General features: G+C 40.5%; 2 protein-coding genes across 8 annotated transcripts in view; one reads left to right on the top strand and one right to left on the bottom strand.

The window, feature by feature from the left end:
- The window catches only part of LOC120515049 (V-set domain-containing T-cell activation inhibitor 1-like), a 28634-nt gene extending 20535 nt beyond the window's left edge, over window positions 1-8099 (bottom strand). The window contains exon 1 of one of the 4 annotated variants that reach the window (XM_039735775.1): window positions 7907-8099. The gene's annotated coding sequence lies outside the window, so the exon portion shown is untranslated. Of the gene's footprint in view, window positions 1-4122; window positions 4225-7906 lie in introns of those variants that run through there. The other 3 variants (XM_039735782.1, XM_039735759.1, XM_039735766.1) reach the window with 3 other exon arrangements.
- LOC120515030 (V-set and immunoglobulin domain-containing protein 1-like) overlaps window positions 4264-27109 on the top strand; it is a 41677-nt gene continuing 18831 nt past the window's right edge. Inside the window, exons 1-4 of one of the 4 annotated variants that reach the window (XM_039735732.1) lie at window positions 4275-4548; window positions 8218-8309; window positions 21398-21446; window positions 24143-24190. In XM_039735732.1, the coding sequence (XP_039591666.1) occupies window positions 21398-21446; window positions 24143-24190 (97 nt within the window). In that variant the 5' untranslated portion in view covers window positions 4275-4548; window positions 8218-8309. Of the gene's footprint in view, window positions 4772-8217; window positions 8533-21397; window positions 21447-24142; window positions 24191-27109 lie in introns of all 4 variants that reach the window. The other 3 variants (XM_039735741.1, XM_039735722.1, XM_039735746.1) reach the window with 3 other exon arrangements.

Genomic DNA, 27109 nt, shown 5'->3' with positions numbered 1-27109 from the left:
TATTGGTGGAACCCATGGTCCTGGAAGGCAGTCTCCCTCTGTGTTTTTATTGGGTTGGTCAACCATTGGTCAACAATACACACATGCTCTGCATTTTTAGTTTTAGTTTTCCTAAGTGAAAGTTCTATCGATACAGTATAACTCTCTGGTGTAATTCTGCTCGTTTAATAGGGATTTAATAAATACAGTAACTGTACATATTGTAAACCTATACATACATCCATCCAACCCACTATATCCTAACTACAGGGTCACGGGGTTCTGCTGGAGCCAATCACAGCCAGCACAGGGCAGGAAACAAACTCTGGGCAGCGTGCCTGCCCACCGCAGGGCACACACACACACACACACACACACAATTTAGAATTGCCAATCCACCTAACCTGCATGTCTTTGGACTGTGGGAGGAAACCCATGCAGACACGGGGAGAACATGCAAACTCCACGCAGGGAGGACCCGGGAAGTGAACCCAGGTCTCCTTACTGCAAGGCAGCAGCACAACCACCGCCCCAAACATATACATACGAGGATCCTGAGACCAAGAGGCAAAGTCAGGAGTGGCACACTGCAAACTCTCCTCGACCAAAGAAAGCTCGAATGAGCAAATTGAAGATCAAATCAATGCTGATTTGTTTTTTTGACAAAAGGGGAATCGTCCACAAAGAATTTGTTCCTCCGGGACAAACTGTCAACCAAGTTTTTTTATAAAGATGTCCTTGAAAGGCTCAGAAAAAGGGTCATTCGTGTGAGACCAGACATTGCAGACAAATGGATGCTCCATCATGACAACGCCCCATGTCACACTGCCCTCTCCATAACAGAATTTTTGACCTCAAAAGTTACTCCTGTGGTTCCCCAGCCCCCTTATTCACACACCTTTTTCCTAAACTGAAAAATGTCCTCAAAGGACGTCATTTCGGGACTTTAGAAAACATCCAAAAGAGTGTAACGGACATGCTGAAGACCATACCGGTTGAAGACTTCCAGCGCTGCTACCAACAGTGGGAACAACGTCTCCATCGGTGTGTAGCTGCCCAAGGGAACTACTTTGAAGGGGATAACATTGATGTTTGAAAAAAATAAAAACTTTGGTAAATAAAAAATCAGTCTCATTGCTTTTCTGCCACACCACACCTTTTCTGCCAATGCTTATCTTTAAGCATTCTTCCAAGAACTCTTCTTCATCCTTCATCACCACATCTATTTTCAATCTAATTTAGGGTTGAGGTGGACTGTAACAGGCATATTCAGCCATTGACATGAATTAGGTGATTACGCCACCTGCACTTCAGAGCAAGTAAGCATGTTTGGCTCTGTCCAGTACAGACCAATTGGAAGATATGCAGGTGAAATCAGCAGGGGGGGACTTGCCCTGTGGTTTGTGTGTGAACCCCAATGCCCTAGTATGGTAATGGAGATGCGGTGCAGTAAAAATGATTCCGTTCTTCGGATGAGATGTAAAATCAAAGCCTCACTTTCTGCGGTGATAAAATATCTCTAGGCATTGCTCAAAGGAGAGTAAGGTGTACCACAAAAAGCTGATTACATTGCCCACCAACACCTGGACATTTTGGCTGTGATCCGACATTTGCGTGATAGACATATGTTAGCGCCGACAAAATAGCGCCGAGGCGTCAAAATCGCGCCGACAAAATCGCGCAGACAAAATCGCTAAAGTTTCATTAAATATGAATTTCTAGATTAAATCATATACAGTATAATAATATTTACTTTAGAAGTCAATATTATGAGACGCGGCATGCCATCAGCACGACACGCAGGTAGTCCTTAAGATCACGCCCTGCATATGTAGGAAGAATTGCAGCAAGACGTCTTGATAGTTGAGCGTATTTAGACTTGCTGGCTGCCAGACTGCTGGTAATTCCGCTTTGTATACGACGCGTTATGCCAACCCTCGACTGAGTTATTTGTTCACGGCATGCCATCAGCAGTTATAACAGTTATAACCTAGCACATAATGTGTACATAATGCGCACGTACGCGTCCCACTCTCTTGGGTTCTCTCGCGGTTTTGTCGGGGCGCATATGTCTATCGCGCTTTTGTCCGTGAACCCATTTTCGCCCCTAAATCACCCCCTGTTCCTTATTGCTTAACTACCTCTCTCACCCCTTCACCACCTAATAGCTAACGTGTGGTGACTGTTCTGGCGTGAGAATGGCTGCCACCACAACATCCAGGTGGACGATACATTTTGGTGTTGGTTGATGTGGTTCCCGACTTTTTACACAAATCATTTTGAAAAGGTTAGAAAAGTGTTATGGTAAATGTAATTTATGAATCAATTTTGCATTAAAAAAAAAAAAGTTTAGTACAAATTGTTTAAATGTGCAGTAGTCATTGCCAAAGACTTGCTCCTCCATGATTTGACTAATTTCTGGGAATACCTGTTATAAGCATATTCAGCCATTAACAGATGTTATTCAGTTAGTATTTTAAAAAGGAATGATACAGTTGAAAATTTTCAAATTTGCAAGAAAAAAGCTGGTCTTTCACCTAATAATCGAGTTTATTTTGCATTATGGGAACATTCCTTACGGCAAGCCAAATTAACATCCATCCATTATCCAACCCGCTATATCCTAACTACAGGGTCACGGGGGTCTGCTGGAGCCAAACCCAGCCAACACAGGGCACAAGGCAGGAAACAAACCCTGGGCAGGGCGCCAGCCTACTGCAGGACACACACTCCTAAAACGCATTTCTTTGGACTGCGGGAGGAAACCCATTCAGACACAGGGAGAACATGCAAACTCCATGCAGAGAGGACCCGGGAAGTGAACCCGGGTGCCCAAACTTCGAGGCAGCAGTGCTACCCACTACACCACTGTGCTGCCATCATTTAGAGATATCTCAAAATTAATTTCAAGATATCTGGAAATGCATTTTAGATATCTCAAACTGAATTACAGATAAAATGCATTTTAGCATATCTTTAAAAAGACGCTCAATTATTTCTTGATATCTCAATATCATTTTCAGATATCTACAATACAATTTAAGGTATCTGAAATACATTACCAGATATCTTAAAACAGCTTCCTGTCCATTTTCAGATATCTCAACATCACTTCCTGCTCATTTCAAGATATCTCAAATACATTTTAAGATATCTTATAATAAACAAGAAGTCCCATTGAAATAACAGGCAGTTAAACAGGAAATGATTTTGAGAAATCTTAAAATGCATGAAAGGTCAATTCAAGATATCTGAAAATTCATTTGAGATATCTTGAAAAAATGCAGACACAATTATTTTGAGATAATTGAAAACGTATTTGAGATATCTTGAAATGCATTTGAGATGTCTCAAAATCCATCCATCCATCCATTATCCAACCCGGTACATCCTTACTGCAGGGTCACGGGGGTCTGCTGGTGCCAATCCCAGCCAACACAGGGCACAAGGCAGGAAACAAACCTCGGGCAGGGCGCCAGCCCACCGAAGATACCTCAAAATGTATTGCAGATATCTTAAAATGTAAAGGAAATTATTTTAAAATATCTCAAAGCGAATTTCAGATATTTTAAAAAGTAAATGACATTTTAAGATATCTGAAATTCATTTTGTAATATCTCTAAATGTTAATTTGGCTTCACAAATTAAGATATCTCCACAAAGTAAAGTGTTCAGGCGTGTAACGTCTTTTTGAATGTATAGGAATTCAGGCAGACACTAAATTTCATGGCAATGTCTAGTAAACCTAATTACTTTATTTATTTGTTAGTTAGTTTACTAAAATTTAGATTTCCCGAAGACGATCATGTACCCTAAGTATAGGGTACACGCTCAGCGCATTTTTACTGCCGCGATCATCAGATGGAGGGCACCGCGCAACAGAAACTACCCTTCTCGTTATTTCACGATCTGTCTGGTGAACAGTTAAATACCAGAATGGAACTGTTAAAAATTATCAGCATTTAATTCTCAGTTACTTTACTTATGTCGTCCTTTCTCTCGTCTTTTCACCATCTTTGTTTTTAACTTTCGCTTTCACTTACCAACGCAAGCAAGGTTTCACATCAAGGCTGTCCTGAATTAAATGCTAAACGCATAATGAATTTATTCTACAGATCAAATAGTAACAGTTAATTGCAGTACCTCATGTTAACTTAGCAGACACCTATAACTTAGTGCCCATGCCCTTCGGGGAGGCCCCAGTTCCGTTCCCACTCCGGTGAAGAATATACAGGTGATGACGCCTACATTAATATGCGCAGGCGCTGCAGAGTTAGGCTCAAATATTAGAGTTTCTCGGCACTGTAGACGGTCAGTAAAGATTAAAAGAAGAGCTTGTCACATGACACAGGAGGGCGTTAGGAAACCCGTGTGCGAATGTCGACGAAAGCTGCCCGGTGTGTTGTTTCATCCTTTCATAATTGCCTTTCTATATTAGATTACATGTTTTTTTTCTTCTTTTTTTCGTTTTTTCAAGACTATCGGAAGTGCTCACTCATTGAAAGGGAAAAGTTTAAGAGAGCTGCCGGCCGGCAGCTTAAGGCATCTCCAGTACGACGGAGTTGGAAGGTAATTAACTCAACGTGTGGATCGGATGGATGTTTGAGTGGAGGAGTTGTGTGTGCTGTTTGTATAATGAAAGCGGACTGCACTATTTGATATTTGATCGAGTCCATAGAGTCAGTTTTTGGCACATCGGAAATGGAAGGCGTAGTCGAGTCGGACACTGCAGTGCAGATCGCACTATTCCTTTAAACAGTGACAAGGAAAACAGTTCTGAATTTCAGCTTTGGTGAGTATTTTTGGTTCACACAAACACACAAGTACTGCTGCACAATTGTTATCAATAATATAGTCATCATTATGTACCACAAACAACCGGTCAGGGAGGAACAACATCTTGAAACTGAAGAGCTTTTATTGATTGTTTCGCAGCTAAATTCCCACTGTTCTAGCCGCGCGAGACTCCTTAACTTTCTATTCGCAGTCGTTTTATGAGTCTCTTATTCTTCTGCATCAGTGCTACTACCCCCGATACAAGCCGTTTCGCGTCTGTCGTTCCCTTCTATTGGGTTGTCCAGATCTAATTATGCAATTTTTATTACGCTATAACTTATTAAGTTTATTACATAGAAAATCAACCGGAAAATCTCGGACAACAGAGAAGTGTGCGAACTGACGACGTGAAGAATCGTCTTCGCGCCGAACTACAATCGTCCCCGTATAAATCAAAGTCATCCAGACGATCTGGATCTGCATAATTACATCGGGACCACCCTGTACTAGATCGTTCACTCTGCGCTGTTCCCGCACACTAAACTGCTTCTTCTCGTCCCCACACGTGCCGTTACCGTACACGGTATTCTCCTCCTCTCCGTCCCCAGCGCCCACAGGACGAGAACCCCTTCTCGAACCTTCGTCAAAATCGCGCCGACAAAATCGCTAAAGTTTCATTAAATATGAATTTCTAGTTTAAATCATATACAGTATAATAATGTTTACTTTAGAAGTCAATATTATGAGACGCGGCATGCCATCAGCACGACACGCAGGTAGTCCTTAAGATCACGCCCTGCATATGTAGGAAGAATTGCAGCAAGACGTCTTGATAGTTGAGCGTATTTAAACTTGCTGGCTGCCTGACTGCTGGTAATTCCGCTTTGTATACGACGTGTTATGCCAACCCTCGACTGAGTTATTTGTTCGCGGCATGCCATCAGCACTTATAACAGTTATAACCTAGCACATAATGTGTACATAATGCGCACGTACGCGTCCCACTCTCTTGGGCTCTCTCGCGGTTTTGTCGGGGCGCATATTTCTATCGCGCTTTTGTCCGTGAACCCATTTTCGCCCCTAAATCACCCCCTGTTCCTTATTGCTTAACTACCTCTCTCACCCCTTCACCACCTAATAGCTAACGTGTGGTGACTGTTCTGGCGTGAGAATGGCTGCCACCACAACATCCAGGTGGACGATACATTTTGGTGTTGGTTGATGTGGTTCCCCACTTTTTACACAAATTATTTTGAAAAGGTTAGAAAAGTGTTATGGTATATGTAATTTATTAATCAATTTTGAATAAAAAAAAAAAAATCAGTTCAGTACAAATTGTTCAAATGTGCAGTAGTCATTGCCAAAGACTTGCTCTTCCATGATTTGACTAATTTCTGAGAATCCTTGGAATACCTGTTATAAGCGTATTCAGCCATTAACAGATGTTATTCAGTTAGTATTTTAAAAAAGAATGATACAGTTGAACATTCTCAACTTTGCAAGAAAAAAGCTGGTCTTTCACATAATAATCGAGTTTATTTTGCATTATGGGAACATTCCTTACGGCAAGCCAAATTAACATCCATCCATTATCCAACCCGCTATATCCTAACTACAGGGTCACGGGGGTCTGCTGGAGCCAAACCCAGCCAACACAGGGCACAAGGCAGGAAACAAACCCTGGGCAGGGCGCCAGCCTACTGCAGGACACACACTCCTAAAATGCATTTCTTTGAACTGCGGGAGGAAACCCATTCAGAAACAGGGTGAACATGCAAACTCCATGCAGAGAGGACCCGGGAAGTGAACCCGGGTGCCCTAACTGCGAGGCAGCAGTGCTACCCACTGCACCACTGTGCTGCCATCATTTAGAGATATCTCAAAATTAATTTTAAGATATCTGGAAATGCATTTTAGATATCTCAAACTGAATTACAGATAAAATGCATTTTAGCATATCTTTAAAAGGACGCTCAATTATTTCTTGATATCTCAATATCATTTTCAGATATCTACAATACAATTTAAGGTATCTGAAATACATTACCAGATATCTTAAAACAGCTTCCTGTCCATTTTCAGATATCTCAACATCACTTCCTGCTCATTTCAAGATATCTCAAATACATTTTAAGATATCTTATAATAAACAAGAAGTCCCATTGAAATAACAGGCAGTTAAACAGGAAATGATTTTGAGAAATCTTAAAATGCATGAAAGGTCAATTCAAGATATCTGAAAATTCATTTGAGATATCTTGAAAAAATGCCGACACAATTATTTTGAGATATTTGAAAACGTATTTGAGATATCTTGAAATGCATTTGAGATGTCTCAAAATCCATCCATCCATCCATTATCCAACCCGGTACATCCTTACTGCAGGGTCACGGGGGTCTGCTGGTGCCAATCCCAGCCAACACAGGGCACAAGGCAGGAAACAAACCCCGGGCAGGGCGCCAGCCCACCGAAGATACCTCAAAATGTATTGCAGATATCTTAAAATGTAAAGGAAATTATTTTAAAATATCTCAAAGCGAGTTTCAGATATTTTAAAAAGTAATTGACATTTTAAGATATCTGAAATTCATTTTGTAATATCTCTAAATGTTAATTTGGCTTCACAAATTAAAATATCTCCACAAAGTAAAGTGTTCAGGCGTGTAACGTCTTTTTGAATGTATTAGGAATTCAGGCAGGCACTAAATTTCATCGCAATGTCTAGTAAACTTAATTACTTTATTTATTTGTTAGTTAGTTTACTAAAATTTAGAATTCCCGAAGACGATCATGTACCCTAAGTATAGGGTACACGCTCAGCGCATTTTTACTGCCGCGATCATCAGATGGAGGGCACCGCGCAACAGAAACTACCCTTCTCGTTATTTCACGATCTGTCTGGTGAACAGTTAAATACCAGAATGGAACTGTTAAAAATTATCAGCATTTAATTCTCAGTTACTTTACTTATGTCGTCCTTTCTCTCGTCTTTTCACCATCTTTGTTTTTAACTTTCGCTTTCACTTAGCAACGCAAGCAAGGTTTCACATCAAGGCTGTCCTGAATTAAATGCTAAACGCATAATGAATTTATTCTACAGATCAAATAGTAACAGTTAATTGTAGTACCGCATGTTAACTTAGCAGATACCTGTAACTTAGTGCCCATGCCCGTCGCGGAGGCCCCAGTTCAGTTCCGACTCCGGTGAAGAATATACAGGTGATGACGCCTACGCAGGCGCTGCAGAGTTAGGCTCAAATATTAGAGTTTCTCGGCACTGTAGACGGCCAGTAAAGATTAAAAGAAGAGCTTGTCACATGACACAGGAGGGCGTTAGGAAACCCGTGTGCGAATGTCGACGAAAGCTGCCCAGTGAGTTGTTTCATCATTTCATAATTGCCTTCCTATATTAGATCACATTTTTTTTTTTTTTTTTTTCTTCTTTGTTTCTTTTTTTCAAGACTATCGGAAGTGCTCACTCATTGAAAGGGAAAAGTTTAAGAGAGCTGCCGGCCGGCAGCTTAAGGCATCTCCAGTACGACGGAGTTGGAAGGTAATTAACTCAACGTGTGGATCGGATGGATGTTTGAGTGGAGGAGCTGTGTGTGCTGTTTGTAAAATGAAAGCGGACTGCACTATTTGATATTTGATCGAGTCCATAAAGTCCGTTTTTGGCACATCGGAAATGGAAGGCGTAGTCGAGTCGGACACTGCAGTGCAGATCGCACTATTCCTTTAAACAGTGACAAGGAAAACAGTTCTGAATTTCAGCTTTGGTGAGTATTTTTGGTTCACACAAACACACAAGTACTGCTGCACGATTGTTGTCAATAATATAGTCATCATTATGTACCACAAACAACCGGTCAGGGAGGAACAACATCTTGAAACTGAAGAGCTTTTATTGATTGTTTCGCAGCTAAATTCCCACTGTTCTAGCCGCGCGAGACGCCTTAACTTTCTATTCGCAGTCGTTTGAGTCTCTTATTCTTCTGCATCAGTGCTACTACCCCCGATACAAGCCGTTTCGCGTCTGTCGTTCCCTTCTATTGGGTTGTCCAGATCTAATTATGCAATTTTTATTACGCTATAACTTATTAAGTTTATTACATAGAAAATCAAGCGGAAAATCTCGGACAACAGAGAAGTGTGCGAACTGACGACGTGAAGAATCGTCTTCGCGCCGAACTACAATCGTCCCCGTATAAATCAAAGTCATCCAGACGATCTGGATCTGCATAATTACATCGGGACCACCCTGTACTAGATCGTTCACTCTGCGCTGTTCCCGCACACTAAACTGCTTCTTCTTGTCCCCACACGTGCCGTTACCGTACACGGTATTCTCCTCCTCTCCGTCCCCAGCGCCCACAGGACGAGAACCCTTTCTCGAACCTTACACCCTTTCTTCCGGGACGTCCACCTCCCAATGACGTGCTTTAACACAATACTGCACTGCAGCTTCATCAAGGTGCACGGCTGCACTCGGGTCCCAATTCGGGTGGTCTGTCGTGTGGTGGATGTGGCAACGGGCAGTATCCGCGCATGCTCCCAACCTCCTCCTCCTCCTCCTTCTTATCCTTCTTCTGCGAGCGCAGAGCTCAGTAGCTGTCCAGCCTTATGGCACTCTGAGTTTCCGGCCAGATCATTACAATTAAACGAAGGCTACGTTTACTCTGCATCCACGTAACTCATTTTGGCTCATATCTAATTTGACTGTTCAAATTTTTTTCGTGATCCAAATCTGTTACTGTGTCTAAATATGCCTGCATGCGGACAAGCAATAACAAATAAACGTGTCTGTAACCAGAGTTGAAAAATAATCATGCAATAATGTAATTGTTGGGCCTGTTTTTTTTTTTTATTTTGAAAATTTATGTTTAGCATATGTAAAGGAATGCAGTTTAAAACTAAAGAAAGCAGAAAAGTCTTTTCAGGCATCTATGAGAAACTAAGGACCCGTCGGTGATTGGAAGAAGTGCCCTGTTCTAGTCTGACAGAGGGTAGAATTGGCAGAGTGATGCAGAACCTGCAAACAGCTCAATGAATGAGCTAAATTAATAGACCCCCTTAACCGATAGCCAGTATTGGTTAGTGAGAAATGTGGGAATAAAATCTGTCAGAGTTTTTCAAAGAGCCATAAGCTCTGATATGATATTGATGCTGTGCCAAGCCAAATACCTCCAGAATCCCCTGAAAACGGTCATTTAAATTTCAAAGACGCCACAGAAAAAATGTAAGAGGTTTGTTTTGTACCAATAGCTTCTCTTCAGCTGAATGTGTGTATAAATTATATTAACTTGCAGTGAATCCACTTGTATTGAGCATTCCTAGTTCTCATCCTCTTTCTCTGTGCGTTTATCATTCGTTTGTTCAGAGGTTGTTGCGCTTGTTGTTTCCTGATCAGCTCTACTTTTCTCCACCCTAGTGACCCGCCTCTTCTCTTCTTTCGTCGGCATCTTTTCGCGTTAAAACTGATTAAGTTAGTGTTTGTGTTGCAATTACTTAGTATGTTGTCTTTCATTTTTCACTTAAGCCTTCAATCTGCCTCAAGAATGATTTAAGATATGAATAGGTAGGGGAAGTGACAGCGAAGGTGCTAGGGATGAGAACGGCACCCGTATTCATGCGCCTCCCTGCTGTGTGCTGATGAGAGTTGATTGTACAATGAAATAAAAAGACGACTAACCTTGGAGGTCAATCATCACCCCAATAGTAGACGTCACATAGTATATGTGTACCAAATTTCATGTTAATAGTTCAAATGGTTTGTGAGCAACAGGTGATTTAAAATCCTGGACAGACAAACAGACAGCCACGATAGCATATTATATAAGAAGATACTCAGTGGCATAGCTAGTACATTGGGGCCCCCGGGGAAAAATATTGAGGGCCCCCTCATATAATAATAAGGGAAAAAAATATATAAAATATATAGACTTCAAGAAAAAAAAAGTTCAATTACATGTAGGCATATTTAATTGATTATTGAGTTACTTTGAAATAAGTGTTTCTATGTCAAATATTTATTTTTTGCCTAAGAAGATGACACTCTATAAATATATTATTTCAGAAACATGAATAGGCCACTTACGTTTAAAATACTATGTAAAATATTTGCAGGTTATATATTTATTTAATTGAATGGACATTTACTGTGAAGTCATTTAAGACTACTGCTACATGGATATTTTTATTGAGTGGGAATCTATAGAAGTGGACACTTTATTGTTTTATATGCTATTTTAGTTCATGTGTGTAGTAATATTAATAACTGAAAATGACATTTGTATTAGGTCAATTTATTGTTTTCCATATTTCACAGGGTATGATTTACAGTTTAAAAAGTGTTACTGTAGGGTCTCGTCCGATGCGAGAGATGGACGTCTGAAGTGGAGCTCCGCTAGCAGCGGTGTTATTTTTCATATTATTTGCTTATTATTCTGAGATATCCTGTGTTTATTCAACCCAAGGAGACTGCTACAGTATATATGTAAGCATATATAAACATGGCCAGCAAGAAAGGGGGTCCGAAAGAAAAGAAAACTAAAGCTGCACCCAAGCCAAGATCAGCAAGCCCTAGCTCAAGATACGGCCTTTCAGAGAGAGACCTGGATCAGCTGGGCGAAAGTACAGACTCTTCGGGACCAAGGTCCGCTACATCGTCGCCGGCTGAGAGTGAAAAGGGGAGTGAATGTACGATCGTGAGTGCAGATCTCGATAGCTCGCTGATCGGAGAACACCTGAAACTGGAAAGGGCCTTACAGTCCGCGATCTCAATTACTCCACGCAAGCAGGGAATAGCGGGGGCACCGGCTACAGTAGAGCCTGGCGCTTCACCTACGGTACAAGAAAGCACAATTAAAATGTCTAAACTGGAGGTGATGCTGGCTGAGATCGTACAAGATATAAAGAAAACCGAGAAGGCAAATGATAAAGCAAGGGCAAAGGCACATAAGAGGCTGAAACAAGAGTTGCTGGAATTGAAACAGGAATGGCAACAAGCAAACGAAACGCAATGGCTGATGCTGCAACAGGCAAATGAAAGGCTGTGACAAGAAATGCAAGTGGAAATGCGACAGGTGCTGGGTAAAATTGAAACGCTTACTGATCAATTGGAGGATCTCAAGGAGACATTTCACGACTAGAATTGAATTAGCCGAAAATGTAGCTACCAGTGCTGAAGAAAAAGCAGCTCCGAATACAAAAAAACTTGGAGACAGACTGGCTGCTTTGGAAGATGGAAGTAGAAGGTATAACGTCAGAATTGAAGGTCTGCCGGAGAATCGAGAAAGTTCAAACCCGGTGAAATTCGCCGCTGAACTTTTTTCTAAAATAATCGGAGACGACTTTAAAGCAGAATCTGAGATAGCAGCAGCTTACCGCGTACACGGATCAAACACCGTCAGACCCCGACCAAGATCTTTTATAGTTCGTTTTGAACGATTAGATAGATAGATAGATAGATAGATAGATAGATAGATAGATAGATAGATAGATAGATAGATAGATAGATAGATAGATAGATACTTTATTAATCCCAAGGGGAAATTCACATAATCCAGCAGCAGTATACTGATACAAAGAAACAATATTAAATTAAATAGTAATAAAAATGAAAAAATTAAAATAAAATTAATGTTCGCATTTACTCCCCCGGGTGGAATTGAAGAGTCGCATAGTGTGGGGGAGGAACGATCTCTTTAGTCTGTCACTGAAGCTGCTCCTCTGCCTGGAGATGATCCTGTTCAGTGGATGCAGTGGATTCTTCATGATTGACAGGAGTTTGCTTAATGCCCGTCGCTCTGTCACAGATGTTAAACTGTCCAACTTTAATCCTACAATAGAGCCTGCCTTCTTAACAAGTTTGTCCAGGCGTGAGGCGTCTTTCATCTTTATGCTGCCACCCCAGCACACCACCGTGTAGAAGAGGGCACTCGCCACAACCGTCTGGTAGAACATCTGCAGCATCTTACTGCAGATGTTGAAGGATGCCAACCTTCTCAGAAAGTATAGTCTGCTCTGACCTTTCTTACATAGAGCATCAGTATTGGCAGTCCAGTCCAATTTGTCATCAAGCTGCACTCCCAGATATTTATAGGTCTGTAACTTCTGCACACAGTCACCTCTGATGATCACAGGGTCCACGAGGGGCCTAGGCCTCCTAAAATCCACCACCAGCTCCTTGGTCTTGCTGGTGTTAAGGTGTAAGTGGTTTGAGTCGCACCATTTAACAAAGTCTTTGATTAACTTTCTGTACTCCTCCTCCTGCCCACACCTGATGCAGCCCACAATAGCAGTGTCATAAGCAAACTTTTGCACGTGGCAGGACTCCGAGTCATAATGGAAGTCTGATGTATATAGATTGAACAGGACCAGAGAAAGTCCAGTCCCCTGCGGCGCTCCTGTATTGCTGCACACAATGTCAGACCTGCAGTTCCCAAGACACACATATTGAGGTCTGTCTGTAAGATAATCCATGATCCATGCCACCAGGTGTGAGTCTACTCCCATCTCAGTCAGCTTGTCTCTAAGGAGCTAGAGAAGTCCAAAAACATAATTGTTACAGCACCACTGCCTCTGTCTAAGTGGGAGAGGGATCGGTGTAGCATATAGATGATGGCATCCTCCGCTCCCACCTTCTCCTGGTATGCGAACTGCAGAGGGTTGAGGGCGTGACGGACCTGTGGCCTCAGGTGGTGAAGCAGCAGCCGCTACATGGTCTTCATCAGATGTGACGTCAGAGCAACAGGCCGGAAATCATTCAGCTCACTAGGACGTGATACCTTTGGGAAAGGGGTGATACAAGATGTTTTCCAAAGCCTTGGGACTCTCCCCTGTTCCAGGCTCAGGTTGAAAATGCGCTGTAGAGGACTCCCCAGTTCCAATGCACATGCCTTCAGCAGTTGTGGCGATACTCCATCTGGACCCACTGCTTTGCTGGCACGAAGTCTTTTCAGCTCTCTGCTCACCTGCGCTGCTGTAATTGTGGGTGGGGATGTCTCACCTATGCTGGTATCAGCAGAAGGATGGTTGGAGGAGTACTCCGAGGTGAGAGTGGGTTACTGTGATCAAACCTATTAAAGAAGTTGTTCATTTGGTTTGCTCTCTCCACGTCTGTCTCGATGGCGGCACCCTGCTTCGAGCTGCAGCCAGTGATAATCTTCATCCCATCCCACACTTCCTTCATGCTGTTGTTCTGCAACTTCTACTCCAGCTTTCTCCTGTACTGCTCTTTCACCGCCCTGAGCTGGACTCGGAGAGGTGATGGCACTCCTCAGAAAGAAGGAAGATATTACATTGGAAAATAACCACATTCGTATCTTTCCTGACTTCTCTCCAGCAACAGCTACTAAACACGCAGCCTTCTACAACATCAAACAGCGGTTACGGCAAGCCAGCATCAAATACAGCCTCTTGTATCCGGCAAAACTGAAAGTGGAATGGCAAGGTCATTTCTATGTCTTCGCTAGCAAGGAAGAAGCAGAAAAGGAATTAAGAAAGCTGATCCCAGGACTATTCTGATACATAATAGTGAGTCATGGCGGTTGATGATAAAGCAAGGATTAATAATCTACTGTCTGATCTATTCGTTTTAAAATACGGGTTTTTATCAGCATATATTCACATATAGTCTAATTATTACTTAGTATTACTAGGGTGCTATCCGTTTATGTTTTATTGTGCTTAATTACTTTTTCTTTCCCTTTTTTCTTTTCTAATTATTTCATCTCTACCCTAAACAAGACTGTTCAATATCATACCCTTGGTTTATTGTTATTGCTATTACTGCATTAAGACTTGTTATGCTTATTTTGGACACATCTTTAACACCATCACCCGGGTTTATTATCTGGGTGTATCATCTTAATGCACTAAAATTGCTGAAGACTATATATATATTTTAAGTGCAAAATTATTTTTTTTCTTTTTTAAAGACTATATTGGTAACAGATATCTCTATCTTTTAACCCTAAAGCGCCGCTGCATGGGGCTTGTTTGCTTTGGGCGTGCTCTGTCTCTGGGTATGTCAGAGGACTGGGACTGCATGAAGTGGGTTTTAGCCTCACTTGGGGAGGCAAAAGGGAGGGTGGGGGTTAAGGGGGAGAAAGAGAGCAGGCTTGATCTATACCTAATCTATCATCTAATCTTTATAATTATAACTACCAACGTAATAATAAGCTGCATGGCAACAACTCTAGGGGAAATAGGAAATTAAGACCTAAACTGTCTCACTTCCAGTTAAGACTATAAAATGACATCAAAAACTCAGAATCAGTGTCTCCATGATGGGACAGTTAACTTCGTAAGCTGGAATGTTAAAGGCCTGAATCACGAATTAAAGAGAAAGAAAGTACTTTCTCACCTAACAGGTCTAAATGCTAAAATAGTATTTTTACAGGAAACCCACTTACTAAGCAAGGATCAGTTCCGGCTGCAAAAGACTGGACTGGCCAAATGTTCCATTCTAGTTTTACAAAGAAAACTAGAGGGTGGGAATTCTCATACATAGAACAGTACCATTTGTAGCATCAGATGTAGTATTGGATCCTGAAGGGAGATATGTAATGGTCATGGGAGACTTATCTAACTGTAAAATGATTTTGATAAATGTTTATGCACCTAATGTTGATGATAAGGAATTTATACAAAATTTATTTGCATCCATTCCCAATCTGAACACTCATAAAGTTATAATGGCTGGGGACTTTAATTGTGTTTAAATCCACTTTTAGATAGGACTTCCTCCACAGGGGAAGCATCTAACACGCAAAGATAATTACAAAGTTTATAACTGATCACAACTTATCAGATCCCTGGAGGTTTTTAAACCTAAATTCAAGAACATATTCTTTCTACTCACCAGTACATCATTGCTACTCAAGGATTGATTACTTCTTTATAGACAATAACTTCTTGCCTAAGATTAAATCTTGTAAATACGATGCTATTGTTATTTCCGACCATGCACCTATGATCTTGGAGCTAAAATTACTAAGCCCCATACACTCACCCGCAGATGGCGCCTCAACCGCTTCTATTAGCTGACGAGAATTGTACTGAATTTATATCCAAACAAATCAAATTCTTTCTAGAGACAAATACATCCCCTGAGATCTCTGCAGGAATACTCTGGGAAACTCTTAAGGCCTTCTTAAGAGGACAGATTATCTCATATCTTTCCCACAGAAATAAATCCGAAGCCAAGAAAGTAGCAGAGATAAAAGCGAAATTACTAAAATAGATGAAGAACATGCCAGACTACCAAGCGAGACTCTACATAGGAGGAGGCAGGCTCTACATTCAGAATTAAACCTCTTGACAACTAAAGAAACTGAACAACTAATCTACAAATCCAGACATCATTATTATGAACATGGAGAAAGCTAATAAGCTTTTAGCTCAACAAATTCACAAGCAAGAAGTGCAACGCAATCTCGGTAATCACTAACACGAACGGAGATAAAATCGAACACAAAAATATAATGCACACTTTCAGAGACTACTATAAATCCCTATATACTACTGAGTTTAAAGAAGACAATATACAATCTAATGCATTTCTGGATACATTACAGATACCACAAATAGACGCTTTTAGTGTGGAGGAACTTGATAAACCTCTGGCATTATCAGAATTACTAGATGCTATAAAGTCACTCCAAGGTGGGAAAGCAGCAGGCCCTGATGGCTACCCTGCAGAGTTTTACAAGAAATTCTCCGCTCAGCTAGCTCCCTCCTATTAGCAACATTTACAGAAGCCAGAGATAACCAATCTCTTCCACAAACCTTTACCAAGCACTAATCACTGTCTTTCCAAAACAAAATAAGGACTTATTACAATGTGCATCATACAGACCAATTTCACTTCTGAATAACGACGTTAAAATACTCTCTAAAATCATAGCTAGAAGGATGGAGAAAGTGCTCCCTCGTAATATCACAAGACCAAACTGGATTTATTAGGGGCCGACACTTATCTTCAAATCTTGACGCCTGTTTAATGTAATATACTCACCAACTAAATCAAACACCCCAGAAATATTATTATCATTGGATGCAGAAAAAGCATTCGACATGATTGAATGGAAATACCTTTTACTACATTGGAGAAGTTTGGGTTTGGCCCAACATTTGTGCATGGATTAAATTACTGTATACTAACCCAGAAGCTTCAGTTTGCATCAATAACATTTGCTCAGACTACTTTAAACTAGAGCGTGGCACTAGACAAGGATGCCCTTGTCACGCTGCTGTTTGCATTGCCATTGAACCACTGGCAATACATTGTCGAAATACTGATCAGATAAAGGGGATTAGCAGAGAAGGACTGGAACAGAAAATCTCATTATATGCAGATGACATGGTACTGTATATATCGGACCCAGAAAATTCTGTGCCTGCAGTCTTAGCAGCACTCACAGAATTTCAAAAGATCTCTGGTCTCAGAATTAATCTGAATAAAAGTGTACTCTTTCCAGTGAATTCTCAAGCATATAATATTAGATTAGACACCCTACCTTTTATCATTGCAGAACAGTTTAAATACCTGGGGTAAACATCACAAGTAAACATAAAGCTCTTTATCAACAAAATTTTCGTCTGCATGGAAAAAATTAAACAAGACTTGCATAGATGGTCAACCCTTCATCTCACACTAGCTGGAAGAATTAACACTGTTAAGATGAATATTCTTCCTAAGCTCCTTTTTATTTCAAAACATCCAATATACATTAATAAATCATTCTTTAAGCAATTAGATTCAACAATAACCTCATTTATTTGGAATTCAAAACATCCACGCATCAAAAGAGCGACCCTACAAAGACAAAAGGCAGAAGGTGGCATGGCTCTACCTAACTTCCAGTTTTATTACTGGGCAGCAAATATACAGGCGATAAGAACCTGGACACAAATAGAAGAACATACACAGGCTTGGACCACAATAGAAGTAAAATCCTGCAGTACTTCTTTGTATTCCTTGCTCTGTGCTCCAATAAACACACGTTATCGGCAATACACTAATAACCCAATTGTGCTCCACTCACTTAGAATCTGGAACCAATGTAGAAAGCATTTTAAGACGGAGAAGCTTCTATCTGTGGCACCCTGCAAGAGAACCACCTCTTTCAACCTTCACAAACATATGCAGTTTTAATATCTGGAAAAATTTGGAATTAACTTGCTTAGAGATCTTTATATAGACAACGTCTTTGCATCCTATGAACAATTACATTCCAAATTTAACATTCCAGCTACACATTTCTTTCACTATCTTCAAATCAGGAACTTTGTTAAACAGAACCTTCCAGATTTTCCTCATCTTGCACCCTCATCCATGCTGGAAAAATATTGCTCAATCTCAAGGACTTAGACTCCATCTCTACAATATATAAAACCATTTTACAATCCCTCCTTTCAAAGATCCAAGAGGACACTGGGAAAAGATCTCTCAATTAATATATCAGAAAAGGAGTGGAAAGTAGCAATGCAGAGAATTCACTCGAGCTCCATATGCGCAAAGCATACAATTATACAACTCAAAATTATATATCGAGCACATCTGTCTCGACTAAAACTCTCAAAATGTTTCCAGGGCATGATCCAACCTGCGAGCGTTGCAACCAAGCCCCAGCCTCACTGGGTCACATGTTCTGGGCCTGCACCAAATTAACATTATTCTGGACAAAAATTTTTAATTACCTCTCAGACAGCCTTGGACTCACAATCCATCCTAACCCATTAACAGCTGTGTTTGGGGTTCTTCCAGAGGGGCTTAAAGTGGAGAAGGACAAACAAATTGTGATTGCATTCACTACACTGTTGGCACGCAGACTTATTCTGATAAACTGGAAGAACCCAAACTCTCCTCTTTAAGTCAGTGGGAAACTGATGTGTTATATTATTTGAAATTGAAAAAAATCAAATACTCAGTTAGAGGATCTGTACAGACTTTTTTCAAAACATGGCAGGATCTAATCAGTAATATGTTAAAATAAGTTCATAAAGCACAGAGAATTTATTAATTTAGGTATGTTTAAAGCCTTAAATTTTATGCCTTTGGCTTGCTCTCTCTCTCAGGGGTGGGGATTGATCTGTTCTTAACTCTATTTTTCTTTTTGTAAAAACTTGATTGCTTTGTATGGATTCTAATAAAATTAAAAAAAAAAATGTTACTGTAATATGACACGGATAAACAAGAAAATCTTTCTTAATCATATTCTCGTATTAATGTTCACAATAACTTGTTGCAATCCAAAGAAGAAAATTGTTCTCATAAATGTTAGTCACAGAGGAAACTAATTATACAATCATGCTAGATACATTTTTTGTCTTATGTTTGTATTTGTTTCTCTTTTTCTTTTTCAATAGAGAGAATCACCAAGCTTAATAGTCTCATTTGTGACATAGATGATCTTGAATCATTTTTTAATAACAGTTTTCTATTGAAGTATAAAAAAATGACAGGTGTTTGATTTTTACAAAAGACGCATGGTCTATCCATAGTCCCTTGTGTGGTGTCCATTACTCCACTTCTCCAGTCATCAGACATCAGTATTACTCGGTATCATGTATCAGTAGTCACTCATTACTCGTTGCACATTGCTACTCAGTATTCGTTCAGCACTCCTCACAAGTCACTTATCGTTCGACACACCATCACCAATCACCACTCACTTATCTTTCGTTACACACTCACTCCTCCATACTCGGTTTTCACCCATCAGGCTTCATTTGTCACGTTTATCTGCCCATCACAGATTTCCAGCTGTGTCCCTGTGTTCTAGTTACCGAATTTATTTTAAAGTTACATCTAAGATCCACTGGAGTAATTCCTTCTAATTCCTTTCATAATTTTAAACACTTCAGTAACGTCACCTATTAATCTCCATTTGCTTAAACCAAAAGGTTCAACGGTTTCAATTTTTCCTGATGATCCATATCCTGCAGTTCTGAATCAGCCTAGTCGCTCTCCTCTTCAATGTACCTGTGTTCTTTATTCCTGGCTGTTGCATTCTATACATTGTACTTCTGGAAGAACATTCATTGGTTGTCAGCTCTCATGCGTACAGACCATGTAAACCCCCTTGACCTCAACAACTCGGTCCACGTAGTCACCAGTAATTTAATCCCTTTGGAATAGAGAAATTCATCTTAGACCTCCACCAATCCATAACCGCCTGTTCATGTAGGAATTACTTCTGGTTTTAAAAGACTGGTGGTCAGATCTGGACTGTACAGTGGATGGTGAAGCTCTTTGAAGCCACATTCACTGATAGTAGACTTCAATAGTTTCCCATGACATTTTTATTTGATGACCTCATGCCACGACTTCATTGTGGAAGTATAGGTTTCTCTAGTGATGGTTAACGTCTGTGGCATCAGTTCCAACAGCAGAATACCCTTTGCATCCCACAAAATAGTTATCATGACTTTTCTGCACATGACATTTCTTGGGGGTCAGGGACAGCCTATGCTTCAGTTGAATGAACTCTCGTTTTCTGGGTCATAGTGGTGAACCCACATTTCATCCCCAGTGATGATCCATGAGGAAATTGTGCTAAGAAGGGCCAAATTCTTGTGACTGAATTCCTGGTGACATGCTTTCTGATCTGGTGTCAGCATTCAGCGGACCCATCGGGAAGTGACGAGTATGGATGAGTATGGAAACTGTGCAAGCTAGGCTATAAGATTAAGCTTAACACAAGAATCTTCCAAAATCAACACCTCCAATTTTTGGCAATATTTCCGGTGAAAATCCAGGGGATGCCACTGTGGAGGTCATCTTCAACCCAGTCCCAACTCCATTTAAACTGCTTGGCCCCAACCTACTTCTAATTTCGAAAGTGCATCATCACCATACACAGCATTCGACCTCTCATGGATTACATTTGGCTTCTTTTCTTCCTTTGGAAGGAATTAAATGAGGGATTGATGCCTCTAATCAGTCCATATCTTGAAAGACTCAAATGGAGATGTGTTTGCCATCCTTTCTTTCTAAGTGCTTCATTGGAATAACCTCAAACTTCACGTGTGGCATGATAAGCCATGTTGTCCGGTGACAAGTTCAGATTTGTAACGTGAATACAACTCTCGTAAGTGTCCTGACAGATACTGGACTGTAATGGATCAGTTTTTAAATAGGGTTGTGGGCTGTGGGTGTTCCAAGTTTTGCATATTACTGGAATGTTCTAAATAACTGGGCATCTGACATGTTGCAACTGTCTAGCTGCCTTTTGAAATCCTCGCAGTCTTTCGACATTTCACAAAATAAGACGGTGAAAGAGAGAGATGCAGAACTGCAGATGGGAGCTGACAATGGCAGGACAAGGAAAAGCAGACATGAGCCTGGTAATACCGAACATCTGCTGATAAAACGAGCAGTCAGCAAGTGTGACTGAGATTGAGACATGGTCGGGTACAACACTGTGATTTAGTGCAGATGATTACAAGGCCCAGCATTCATTGTGTTGGCGTCAATATATAGGGTTGTTCTGAACATGCCATGAGCTACATTTCTAGCTTCTTAATATTTTATTGGAAGTGACAACATCTCAGGGATGAAATACATTGCCTGATTCATTTAATTTTTTAGCATGAATAAATCAGTGAAGGAATTTCTTTCATTTTTTTCTACAGATGGCCTTAACTTGGAAGCAAGCAGCAATCAAGCAATACCTATACAGAGGTAACATGCATGTTCATTCATTTTCAAATTAATGTCTTATTCTGTCTGTTGTCTGGCCATCCTGTCTCAGATTTTCCTTAATGTATGCACCGTGACTTGAAGAAGCCCCCAGAACTACCTTCATATTTTATTTTCTTAGATTCTAAACCTATAATTTATTTAACTGATCTACTTAACACCATCTGTCCTGCCACACCAGAAGAAACAAACTGTAAGTCTTTCAAAAATTTGCTAAAAAGGTCAAATTGGAAGTCTGAGATTTTCAAAGTCTTCCTCCCCTTTGTCCATCTCATGGCCTCATTTGCTCACCTGACTGAATTCTCCAGTTACTTGGTGGTCATTTGTTTTTCAAGTCATTTATAAATCCAACACCCTACACACACCCACAAGCACTACATCACTAAAGTCCAAACCAAAACAAAGTCAAATAACGATGAAAACAAGTCTGAGATAGAATCGTAGAGAAGAAGAGATCTGAAAAAGGGGACAAATCACCTCAAAGACCCTGAACAGAAACCCAAACCTCAGCACGATCCATGTTACAGAAGGGGAAAACTTCAGACACATTTCCAGGTCAGACTGTCTTTAAGAATGGCTCTGGTTGAAGAGGCCACTCTCTATGTCAATGGTCACTGAAGTCGGTGACTGTTCTGCAGAGGATGTGCCCATCTCAATAATACCCAAGACGTTGAACCAAGGAGGAACCATCTTCATGCCTTTGAGTCTTTGCAAAATGTCATTTGGAAGATCCTATGGCAAAAAGTCTTGAGGCTTACGGATTCTAAAATGTGTTGTGAAATGGAGTCTGAGACATAATAAAATGGGTGTCAGGCCTCCAAAGTACTGCCACTCAACAGGCTAGGACCTTCACTAGTCCTAACCCAGGAAAGGTTCACCCAGTCCAGCCTACTCAGAACTATGACCTGGCAGGCTGCAAAAAACAACTAAAAAGGCCTCAAAATATAGCAAAAATTCCCCATAAGAGGAGGGATGACCATAAACCCCCGAGGGCAATCAAAGAATCTTTGTAAATAAAAAAATTCTTTGACAAAAATGGAAAATAAGACAAAAATTCTCAAAGGTCCAAAAAAAAGGGGGCAAAAAGGTCTTGTGCAAAAGGCAGTCCTACAGCAAACAAGTCCCAAAACACTATCCAGAAAAAAATAATACTTAAAAAAGTCAGCAGGACCAGAAAAATCCAAAGAAAAAGAGCAATATTTATAAAACTCCTTATAATCTCAATGATCTCCTGATCTGAGCTTACACTAAATAAGGGGGGGGGGCTCAAGATTGGTGACGTCAGAAAGGGCCCTGCCTCCTTCGGCTCCATCCACAAAACACACAGAAAAGTAGAAAAAAATGAAAGAACAGTACATAATTACAAACATCACAGAGATACATACAATATAATTTAAAATGTTATAATAAAACACATAAGTACATGTTAATACATATCAAAATGGAACTTTTGAACACTTGGCAGCAGTGTGTGTGTGTGGTAAATTAGTCAGGTGACACCATCACCATTGTGTTATGGAATTGGCAGTCTGTTCAGGACTGCTGGGAATATGAATCTTAAACCATATAAGATAGACAATGAAGAAAAGTTTACTGTCCTCAGCCAGAAAGCATAAACTGTGGAGGATGGAAAAGGGGGACAAAGAGTTACACTGGAGGGGCTGAACAAGAAGAAAATGGACATTCTTGAGTGACCCTGACCTGATGCTAACCCCATAAAAAAATCTATGGTGAGACCTAAAAATGGTTGCCCGCTGTCAACTCAACTGGGCAAGCTCCAGTTTACATGGAGGAACAGACAAATCTTATTCAAAAAGACATATGTGTTTTGATGGATGGTGCATGTGGGTTGGCATTCCAGCCGGGATGGGGCAAGGTTCCTTACCCTTTAGAAGGAAGAAAAGGAAGTCAAGGATCATCTTGCCTCTGCCAGGAGACAAGTACCATATGCTAATATGGAAGTGGGTAGACTGGCATCCCTGCTGGTTTGGGTTCCTTACCTTCCTGGAGAGCCAACAATGTAATGGGAGGACAAAGGGTTGACAATCTATTCGGACCAGTGGCTCTCCCGATATGCTAGAGGGCAGCATTTGTGGACACACAAACGTCCACAGGTCATACTGGGACCTGTAGTCGCATGGGGCAGCTCTGTTGGGTTACTTGTGGACTGCCATGGGGGCTTCCATTTGATCCAGAAATACTTAAATGGGCTATGCCCTAGCACTGGAAGTACTCCTGGATCCAAGATAAAAGAAGCTGCTCAACCTCATCCAGACAAATTGGAGTTTGATGTGGAAAGAAAGAAAGAAAGAAAGAAAGAAAGAAAGAAAGAAAGAAAGAAAGAAAGAAAGAAAGAAAGAAAGAAAGAAAGAAAAGAAAGAAAAAGAAAGTTGTATTGTGCTTGAGCCACTATCAGAATTAAGCTTTTATAAGGTATTTGCTTAAGAAACCTTGCATTTGCACCTGGGACTTGTGTGTGTCTGGCTGCATCTGGGGTTTGGGGAGCTGCAATGCCCCCTACTGGTCACAGCTCTTACATCAATGCTGCATGCCAGCTGTTGCTGGTTTCAATTCACATTATATTCACCTGAGCACTGGACTAGCACCATTTACTCTAAATTGAACATTTCCATTCACAGTATTTAATGAGGCAACTTTTTTTTTTTTTTTTATTTCAGGATTTTGGCGTCTGTTGACATTCAGCATTGTTCTTTCTCGCATATCTGGTGAGTATTATCTTACATATTATTGAAAGTGACTTTAATGGCATCTGTTTCACCTCATGTTTTCTTACCAGATGTGGGTAGTTCACAGCCCTTTCTGCAGTGGGTGCTAAAGCAAAGAGCTGTCACGGAGGCACAGCTTGGATTTGCCAGCTGGCCTGACTCCTTGTCTTTGGAGTGTGGGAGCAAAGTGGAGTCGTAGGGTGATGTGTGTTAGTAGCTAGAATAGTTTTTTCTTACGGTTAACACTAAAACAAGCTGGAAACCTAAAACTGGCTAACATCTACAAAAAATGCAATTGTAAGTGTAATTAGACGCTGCATCCAACCGAGCCACACTGCCCCTGAAAACCATTCTCTCTTTATTTATGTATTTCATGTTTAAGCAGAATTAATCCCATTTAGTGGGTGAATTTATGGCCATCCCAGGCTCTCTGCGTCTGTCAGACCATGTTTGAAGTTCTTTATTCACTGTGAAGAGGTGCACCATTATCTTCATAAGGAGCTTGTACAGTTTTGCTCCTTTAATACCTCCCAGAATCTCATAATATGTTTTTTTATATATATTGGGTGTAACTTATTGATACATAGCCATTTTCAGGATTGGGTAGCAACTTGTACACTGTAGCAGCAGGGCAGCAAGCCATTGGTTTAAAGCTGAACACAAGCTACTAGAATATAATAGCCTGGAAACATAAAAAATTAAGACCCTATACATAAAAACTCAGACTAAAATACTTGAGTGCTTTTCTTTCATTCTTTTATTCCTTATGTCCACCTTTATTATCACTATCACTGCAAATATGTACTGTGTAGTGTTCGCCAGTGGATTTGTTTCCCTATTTCATTGCTCATTTTAAATGACCTCTCACTTCAGCCACAGTAGTTTGTGATTGTGTGACTGTGACATGATGGTCCCTTTTATTTGACTCCTGTGCAGCTGGCACTGAAGCTGCTTACCTGAATATGGGATGCAAATCATACTGCAGACGCAGAAAAGAACTCATCCCTGCCTAACACAAAGTTAAAACCATTACAGCAAGAGCATGTGAACAAAATCACATTATAATTACTGTGTGTAGGTGTTTTTTTTACATCTTCATGAGTTTAGACAGATGGTAAGTTAAGTTAGGAGCTTTATGTATCCTAACCAATGATGGGTTAAGAGCGTGGACTATGACTAAATAATAATAATAATAATAATAATAATACATTAAGCACTTTGTATGAAAACATGCTATAGAAATAAATATTGTTGTTGCTATCTATCTATCTATCTATCTATCTATCTATCTATCTATCTATCTATCTATCTATCTATCTATCTATTTTATAGTGCCTTTCACATCTATCTATCTATCCATCTATCTATCCATCTATCTATCTATCTATCTATCTATCTATCTATCTATCTAATCTTGCTGTTTCTCTGTGTGTCGATTGCTTTGGTCTGGAGTGGAAGTGGCCTTTGTGCTAGCAGGAGAGTGAGTTGAGTTTAGCTTTTTCTTTTTTCCATTTTTTTCTTTTATTTCTTTTTCTAGTCATTTCTCTTAATTCTTAGCTGTGTTATTTATATATAGTCATTATTTCAAGTTTATTTAGTGTTTTTTTTAAAAAGAAGTGGCTAGGATGGCTGTGTCCCGAGGGATACAGCCAGGCCTTTTGCCACATGGCTTTGAAAAACTTAGCAGAAGAAATGGCATCAAGCTGATTGTTGATCCAGTAGTTTCAGTAGAGAAGTGTGTTACTGAAATTGGAAAAATAATTGGATGTAAAAACATTATCTCTGCTTCAAGAATGAATAAGGCTGTGTGATATTTCTAAATGAAGAGGCCTTAGTTCACCAACTGGTTCAGGAAGGCCTAGTCATTAATGGAACCCTCATTTCTGTTTTGCCGCTTTCAACTCCTGCAAAGAGGATTATAATCTCTAATATTCCTCCTTTCTTGAAGAATGAACTGCTACGTACTGAATTGAGAAGGTATGGCGAGATTATTTCTGACATTACTATGATTCCTTTGGGGTGTAAACAGCCAGAATTAAAACATGTGGTCTCATTTAGGAGACAGGTTTTTATGCTCCTCAACAGAGGTTACAATGAGTTAGATGTTGCTCTGAAGTTCAAAGTAGATGGATGTGACTATATTGTGTTTATATCTTCTGATTCAATGAAATGTTTTAAATGTGGCCGTGCAGGGCACAAAGCAGTTGACTGTAAAAGAGCTGATGGTAGTCATGCTATGGGAGGAAACATAAATGCAGTGAGTGAGTCAGATGTAGAGGATGAGTCTGAGACTCCGACTCCGATGCTGAAGATCAGCAGATTGTTGTCTGTGAGGTATCCACAGGTACTCTTAGCTCAACTGTAGGAAGTTCTGATAATCAGATACCCAGTTGTAGCTCCACAGTTGAAAGGAGTGAAATAAAGAAAGCTGAGATAAAAATGCCTGAAGTGGATGGATCGGCCGAGGCCGAGTTGAAGTCCTCTACTGTGAATATAAATCAGGATGAAGAAAAGGGCCCAGCTGGTGTCATTGAAACGACACCAACTGAGGTGGATGACATTGAAGGTCTGAATGCTGACGCTGCTACCTGTGAGCCATCTAAGGTGGATGAGCAGGCCGAGGCCAGTCCTGAGTCCACAGTCCACAGTGAAACTGCTTGCCCTCTCTTAAATGTCAAAGCTGTGGCAGAAACTGAACCAGGCACTAATTCAGGCAGTGCAGTTAGGGAAGAAAAAGCTGGAATTGTTGAGGAAATGAATGTTGAAGAAGAATGGACGACATCCCCAGAAAGAGGAAAGAAACCTCAGACGGTGGAGTAGGAGCCAAGAGAAGTAACAAAATGAACCTGACAGAGGGGGCTGACGTGTCTTTAAAGAATCGTTTCTAAGTACCAGAGAGGTGACAATTAGCCCAGAGTG

The sequence above is a fragment of the Polypterus senegalus genome, chromosome 1, assembly GCF_016835505.1.
Source record: "Polypterus senegalus isolate Bchr_013 chromosome 1, ASM1683550v1, whole genome shotgun sequence".
Lineage (NCBI taxonomy): Eukaryota > Metazoa > Chordata > Cladistia > Polypteriformes > Polypteridae > Polypterus > Polypterus senegalus.
Note: the sequence above shows the minus strand (reverse complement) of the source record. Positions and strands in the feature narration are given on the sequence as shown.